The 8,330-nt window shown below is 32.7% G+C and overlaps 1 protein-coding gene across 1 annotated transcript; it reads left to right on the top strand.

Annotated features, from left to right (window-relative positions):
- The first annotated feature begins 4,564 nt into the window (after positions 1-4,564).
- On the top strand, positions 4,565-8,045 carry LOC127721237 (uncharacterized). The gene is made up of 2 exons (XM_052227916.1): positions 4,565-5,145; positions 5,881-8,045. Exons 1-2 carry the CDS (start codon positions 4,618-4,620, stop codon positions 6,580-6,582), a joined length of 1,230 nt encoding a protein of 409 aa, XP_052083876.1. The 5' UTR covers positions 4,565-4,617; the 3' UTR covers positions 6,583-8,045.
- The last annotated feature ends 285 nt before the right edge of the window (positions 8,046-8,330 follow it).

Below are 8,330 nucleotides of genomic sequence, written 5' to 3'. Positions count from 1 at the left end.
TGTATGGATCTTTTTGAAATTGTACTTCAAGGTTCCTTATCACAAAGGGAAAGCTGGAATTGAGTTTGGGGTAATTGCCCAAAAAATTTAGGAAAAAGGGGCCAAAAATAAGCATTTTTCTTGTTTCCAGACAATAACTTGTGTTCAAGTGTATGGATCTCTCTGAAATTGTACTGCAAGGTACCATACCACAAAGGGAAGAATGGGATTGATTTTGGGGGTAATTGCCTCAAAATTTTAGGAATTAGGGGCCAAAATGGGGCAAAAAACAAGCATTTTTCTAGTTTCAGGACAATAACTTGTGTGTAAGTGTATGGATCTTTATGAAATTGTACTGCAAGGTTCCATATCACAAAGGGAAAGCTGGGTTTGAGTTTGGGGGTAATTGCCCTAAACTTTTAGGAATTTGGGGCCAAAAAGGGGCCAAAAAACAAGCATTTTTCTTGTTTCCAGACAATAACTTGTGTTCAAGTGTATGGATCTCTCTGAAATTGTACTGCAAGGTACCATACCACAAAGGGAAGGATGGGATTGATTTTGGGGGTAATTGCCTCAAAATTTTAGGAATTAGGGGCCAAAATGGGGCAAAAAACAAGCCTTTTTTCTAGTTTCAGGACAATAACTTGTGTTATTGTATGGATCTTTATGAAATTGTACTACAAGGTTCCATATCACAAAGGGAAAGCTGGGTTTGAGTTTGGGGATAATTCCCCTAAACGTTTAGGAATTTGGGGCCAAAAAGGGGCCAAAAAACAAGCATTTTTCTAGTTTCCAGACAATTACTTGTGTTCAAATGTATGGATCTCTCTGAAATTGTACTGCAAGGTACCACACCACAAAGGGAAGGCTGGGATTGAATTTGGGGTTGATGAATCATAAGGGAGTTCAAAAAATTTGGGGGGGGGGGGATTTTTTTTTCCTTTTTGCTAAAATTAAACTTTTTGGTTCTTTGATATGCTGAATCTAACCGCGTATTAAGGTTTTGGGTTTTGGGCCCCTATTTTAAATTGGTCCACATTGAGGTCCAAAGGGTCCAAAATTAAACTTTGTTTGATTTCATCAAAAATTGAATTATTGGGGTTCTTTGATATGCCGAATCTAACTGTGTATTCAGATTTTTAATTTTTGGTCCCTTTTTCAAATTGGTCTACATTAAGGTCCAAAGGGTCCAAAATTAAACTTAGTTTGATTTTAACAAAAATTGAATTCTTGGGGTTCTTTAATATGCTTAATCTAACCGTGTATTAAGTTTTTGGATTTTGGGCCCCGTTTTTAAATTGGTCCACATTGAGGTCCAAAGGGTCCAAAATTAAACTTTGTTTGATTTCATAAAATAATGAATTATTGGGGTTCTTTGATATGACGAATCTCACCTTGTATTTAGATTTTTAATTTTTGGTCCCGTTTTCAAATTGGTCTGAATTAAGGTCCAAAGGGTCCAAAATTAAACTAGTTTGATTTTAACCAAAATTGAATTCTTGGGGTTTTTTTATTATGGGCCCAGTTTTCAAGTTGGTCCAAATAGGGGTCTAAAATTAAACTTTGTTTGATTTCAACAAAAATTTGATATATGGGGTTCTTTGATATGCTGAATTTAACCATGTATTTATATTTTTGATTTTTGGGCCCTGTTATCAAATTGGTCCACATTGAGGTCAAAAGCGCCCAAAATTAAACTTTTGTTTGAATTCATCAAAAATTGAATTCTTGGGGTTTTTTGATATATGCTGAATCTAACCATGTATTTAGATTTTGGATATTAGACAAAATAGGTAAATGTCCAATTTAAAATTTTTAAGTTCTTAGACCACATTCATTCTGTGTCAGAAACCTATGCTGTGTCAAATATTTAATCACAATCCAAATTCAGAGCTGTATCAAGCTTGAATGCTGTGTCCATACTTGCCCCAACTGTTCAGGATTCGACCTCTGCGGTCGTATCAAGCTGCGCCCTGCGGAGCATCTGGTTTGAAGTGAAATGGTCGTTCCCTTACTGCTAGAAAAGTTGTCCGAAAACTTTGCATTCGTTTCTACGTAATGAACATTTAAATGACATATAGTTTACAAGTGTGAACAAATCTTATGTACAGGCAATTAAACAAGGTGTATAGATGTGAACAAATTTAATGTGAAACCAGTGTCCATTACATTAAACTAATTGTAAACATGTTTACTGTACATGGCTTTTGGTGTGAACACTGCCTTAGTTAACATGATTGATAGGTATAAAAAACTAAAATTTTCAGTTTTGACTCAATTCAGATAGATATCTATAATTCAAATAGTTAAATTTGACAGCAATAAACAAAATTTCTAAATAGCGTGGTATCTTGTAATATAAATATAAAATGATGATAGCTGTAGATTTTTATGAAAGTTGCTTTGAAAAAGTTATAAAAAAAATTAATGATGACTATCTAAATTTAGTCCAAACTGAAAATTCTAGCTTTTTATTTTGCGGTCGTGTATTGGTATCATGTTGTGACGTCGTCCGAAGACAGATGGTTTCCGGACAATAACTTTAGTATATGTAAATAGAAATCTATGAAATTTTAACACAAGGTTTATAACCATAAAAGGAAGGTTGGGATTGATTTTTGGGGTTGTGGTCCCAACAGTTTAGGAATAAGGGCCCCAAAAAAGGGGCCCAAATAAGCGTTTTTGCAGTTTCCAGACAATAACTATGTATTAAGAACTTCATCAAAAACTACTTTGACCAAAACTTTAACCTGAAGCGGGACAAATAGGACGGACTAAAGAACGAAAGGATGGACAGACAAACATAAACGGAGGCACAGATCAGAAAAACATATTGCCCATAAATAGGGCATAGAAAGTTATATAATCAAATTTAAAAGTGACTATTTAAATTCAGTTTTTGTTGAGACCATTTCAGACTACACCAAGATTATTAAATACTGAATAATATTTATTAAGTAAAGTCAAGACCATAGTCGAGTACAGTTAAGTACTGCTGAGATAATATTGAGCACAACATATGGTCTTTTTTTAGACTCTCAGCAGTTTGTAGTGTATAGAGATTGAAAAAATGATACCTAGTCAAGGTCTTGTTCAACTTTCTTATTAAACATCTTTTATAATTTTGCAGAGATATCAAGTACACAGTCATCACAGTCAAGTACACAGTCATCACAATTAACTAGCACAGACTCATGGAAACCTCCAACATATACTCGTGATAAACTGAACAGAAGCATGGATATACTGTCTAATGGGAATTTTAAACCACTGCGGTACTCCTTGACTCGACCATTAAGCAACACTCATCAATCAACGAGTGATTACATCACACAGAAAGCTAATGAGTGTGTTCAGTATTTATTTGAATGTATTGCACCAAACCAGACAGACGAATTAATGAAATTAGTTTCCAAAAAATATTATTCAAGTAAAACAGAAAACAAAGTAGAAGCAGATGCATTGACCCAGGCTGTAGTAAAAGCCTATACAAAAGCAGATGGTCATCAGAGTCAGATACAAATTCTATCTTTGATTGTGAACAATTTTAAAAAGACTGATCTCTGTAAGCTAATTCCAGGATTGACAAAGTATAAGATTGATACTGCAAGAAAATATGCTGCGACTCATGGTCCTGGGCAAATCATAAACCCACCAAAGATTCATCGAGTTAGAATGTCCAAGTTTCAGATACAACACTTTATTCAGTTTCTTTTCAGTCCATCTTTTTCGCAAGCAGTAGGGTATGGTTCTAAAACCCTTCACTTATCATCTGGACTGCAGATAAAGATACCTAAAATGATAAGAACTATGATTGCCTCAAGGATTATCAATGCATATGAAACCTATTGTGAAGACCAAGAAATCGCTGTACCATCCAAAGCAACATTATACAAAATAGTCAAAGTGTGTGCTGCATCACAAAAAAAATCTTTAAAGGGGCTTGATAGTTATACTGCAGATGGCATGACGGCCATTGAAACACTTGAAAAAATTGTCTACCGCTTGGAAGAAAATGGGCTTTCTAATGAAGCTTCTAAAGAACTGCTTAACAAACTTGCAAAGGTGAATCAACATTTAAAGTTTGACATGAAGCTTCATATGAAAAAAAACTCAAACTGTGCTGATCATTGTATTACATTTGCTCTGACAGATGATAAGAGTAAGGACTTTAAGGAATCTTGTGGCCATGAACACACCCAGACCTGTTCTCCTTGCAACACAGTTTTAGAGGTTACAACTGATATTTCAAATTCACTTGCTGAAGCTGATATAGAAGTTGATTTAAGATCTGAAATGGAACATGATTTTGATCTATCTTGTAGCAAGTTATCAGAATGGAAAGCACATGTTGTAAGAACCATCAACCAAGAAACAAGTAAAACTGAATTAATAAAAACCATGAAAAACCATCAAGCCCTGATAATCATGGATTGGGCCATGAAGTATTTACCTCATAGTTTTCGAGAATCACAACAAAATTGGTTTGGCAAACAAGGCATCAGTTGGCATGTGATAGTTGTATTAATACCAAAGCAACCTGATGACATTCATGAAAACTGTATAGAAAGGAATGTTAGCCTGGTTTCCTTTCTTCACATATTGCAGGGCGGTACTCAAGGTTGGTTGTCAGTATCCATGTTATTAAAGGATGTTTTGTTAAGAATTAAAACCTTGCAGCCAAATTTACAAGAAGTGTTTCTTAAATCAGACAATGCAGGTTGCTACCATTCCTTGCAGTTGATGGCATTTATTTGGAAGAACAATTCTCTGTTTGATTTACAGGTAAAAGAATACAACTTCAGTGAAGTACAGAGTGGAAAAGACTTGTGTGATTCTAGAACGGGAACTTGTAGGATGCATGTGCTAAAATTTGCTAATGAAGGAAATAATATTGAAAATCCAGCAGATTTGAAGAGAGCACTAGAGAGTAACAAAGGTGTTAGAAATACCTTTGTAACACTAGTTGACATTTCAGTTGAGAACCCACCTGTTTTGATAGGGACAATTAAACACTTCAAGATCAGCAAGATGTCAAACTTTGTTTTTGAGGATCAAGGAATCAGAGTCTATCAAGCATTTGGTATAGGAAGTGGATATCTCATCACAAATACTATACTAGAAAAGATCTCCAGAAACCTCAGTTATGATGAGAGTAGGATAAAGGTAGGTTTGTGTATGTAAATAGGTTTTGTGTCTTTGACTCAACAAGAACAGCAAATCAAACAAGACATACAGATAACATTTACAACATTAACACTAGTACTTGGATAACATTTTTAGCTCACCGGGCTAATGACAATTTTACCAATATTTTACTTTTTTTTACTACTGCATGTATCTTGAAAACTATAAAAGATAGATAGACACTTTAAATAGCAAAAAGGATCAAAAAGTCAATATTTACAAAGTTTGCCGTAATTGTTGCTTTACTCCTGGTTCATGTTATAGTCATAAATTAGTGATTACCTTTATTGATATATTTCTTACTATTTCTTGCATTTCAGAGTGAGACAAAAACGAAAAAAAATAGAGAAAAACTGTAAACAGAAAAAAAATTAGCAGCAAAACAAGATATACCAAAAAAAAAGATTTTTTTCATGAATTCTATTAAAGTCCACAATGTAAGAAAGTATCTAATGTCATGAATGTTGAAGTTACTCATAGACCTAGGTTAGAAATACAGACTCTTTACAGCCTGTATATATTTACAGACTGTTTGGTCACTTTCTTAATATTACAAAAAAAAAACATGTAGATATACCATTTGTATATATGAAAAAGTTTTAACAAATTAATTTTTTAAAGTATGTTATAGAAGATATCAGATTTATAAACATGATATAAAGATATGGCTTTTAATCAGTAATGTCAAATATTTCCCATTTTTTTTATTTTCAGATTATAGAAGAGCCCTGTGAACATGGTGAAGAAACGTTTAATTTAAGACCAACAAAACTCAAGTTGAATAATTCAGTAGAGCATGGAGATTTAAGTTGCACAATTCCTGGGTGTGTCAAGTCGTTTAGAAAACCTTCCACTCTAGAACAACATCTTGCCATTGGACAACATATTTACCATGAAAATGACAAAATAACTGATGTTGCCATGGAAGTTTGGGCAGAGAAGTGCACCCATGGTACCAATATAAACTATAATGAACAACAAGATGAGGATAATATTGTTATTGGAGCAGATTTTATGGATATGCCATCAAACCTTAAGTCTGGGTGGGCCTTAAAGTCAGAAAGGAAATTTGTGCGTTTCAAGGCTTCAGTTAAGGATTATATCAAACAAATTTTTGATGAAGGTGAGAGGACTGGCAAAAAGGCAAATCCCCTTACTGTAGCAAATAAAATTCGAAATGAAAAAAACGATGCAGGTGGAAGATTATTTGCTCCTGATGATTGGGTCTCAGCACAACAGGTTAGAGGTGTATTTGCAAGCTTACAATTAAAACTACAGAAACAGAACCCAGAACATCCAGGATTAGAATTGAACTTAAAAACAGAAGTTGATGATGACTTGAATGAAGTTCTAACAGAGTTAGATGCTATTGAGACTTTGAACATTGTTGACTCTGTAACTGAACAAATATCTTAGGACCAATGTGTTCATTATGTCTTTAAGGATTATGTTTATTTTTGTTGTTCCAATGCTAAACATATTGAAATTTAATAGAAAATCCACAGCCTTCCTCTTGTACTGTTATGTCTGACAATTCTTTGCTTGATACTATAAAAGCTGAAATTTTTGTGGCGGATTTAATTTCCTTTATTTCAAGGAAAGAATATATCCATGATATTAAATCCCCCACTAACAAGATCTCTGTATTAAAGTCTGGATTTTCTGCAAAAATTAATAACTAATATTGCATTAAACAATGTTTCCCTTTGGTCATGTTGGTATATGTATAAAATGGCACATCTCTATTAACATGATTAATTATCATGATTATTATTTTTGCTGTTATAAAATTATTGCACTTTGAAAATTTATTGAGACACCTACTGACAAAGCTATGGAAGGGGTCATAAACCGAACCACTTTAAATTCTTAAGGCCAATGTGTTCATTATGTCTTTAATCACTAAAGTTTCTAGTTAACATTCTTGTCTGTCTATCTTTCTGTCCATCTTTCAGTCCAATAAGCTAAGGGCTAGCATCTCTTATCCGCAACTCCTCCTAAACAACTGAATGGCTTTTTCACCTTGACCTCATTCTAGTAACACTTTATTTTTGTATAGGAATAGCAAATTTCTAACCCTTCATAGTGGGGACAATATTTGGTACAAACATGTATACATGTATAATTTGTTCTAAAAAGTAATTTCCATTCTGTTATTAAGCACTCTTTTGAATTTAATTGATATATACACAAGCTTTAAATCAAAGATATCTCCAGCAACTCTTTTTATATACAAAGGTACCACTTGAAGTTTAGCATCTTTATGACTTGGGCATTTCCAGTGATGTATAAAAAGGTTAAAGAACATGAACAGTTATATGATTTATGTAATGGGTATTTACTTCACATTACTAGTCATGCTGGATCTCTGATACTGTCTGCAATTAACTTTATAGTATTGAAGACTTATTTAATCACTTTAAAAAAAATTGTTCTAACATGTGCTTGATAATCATGATAATGTTGCTTGAAAATGATGTACATGTATTTAAAAATTTTGTTCTGTTTCTTGTACTTGTATTTCATTTATTTTTATTTGTTATTATTCATTAAATCATAAAAACTTTCAAAATGTAGTTTTAGATATGCAAAATCAGATTATATGTATAAAAAAGACTTATCGACTGTTCATAAGTTTTATTAAATTCTATCCTTTCGTGGTTGAAACATGTATAAGTTCCCCACCCACCCCCTTGTTTTCCCAAATCATACTAATACATTTTTGATAAAGGTCATCCAACTTAGATAAAGAGAGAAAGTGTGGGTAGCAAATAATATACATGCAAACTTGCACTAGTGACTAAGTGTATACAACAGGCTATTTAAATGACTTAATAATGACGTTGGTTTTTTAATAAAAAAAGGGGGGTATTCAATCATTTTTTTTTAATTTTGGATCCAATCCATTATTGATTTATTTGAATATTAATGCTTTTTAAAACAGTTTTGTATGTTTTATTCATTAGTTAATACAAAATTTAAATTTAAAACTCTGATAATATGATAGACCCAAATTCAGAAGAAAATATGTCCAATATTTCATAAAAAAATCACTATTTTGAAATTACTACTAGATGAAAATAAATTTGAACCCGAGTAAAATCTTTTAGTTAATTTTAATATAGGTGATAAATGTTCAGTAACAAACAATTTCATAAAATTTT

The sequence above is a fragment of the Mytilus californianus genome, unplaced genomic scaffold, assembly GCF_021869535.1.
Source record: "Mytilus californianus isolate M0D057914Y unplaced genomic scaffold, xbMytCali1.0.p SCAF_12, whole genome shotgun sequence".
NCBI classification, from domain to species: domain Eukaryota; kingdom Metazoa; phylum Mollusca; class Bivalvia; order Mytilida; family Mytilidae; genus Mytilus; species Mytilus californianus.
This window is presented reverse-complemented; position numbering and strand designations above follow the sequence as displayed.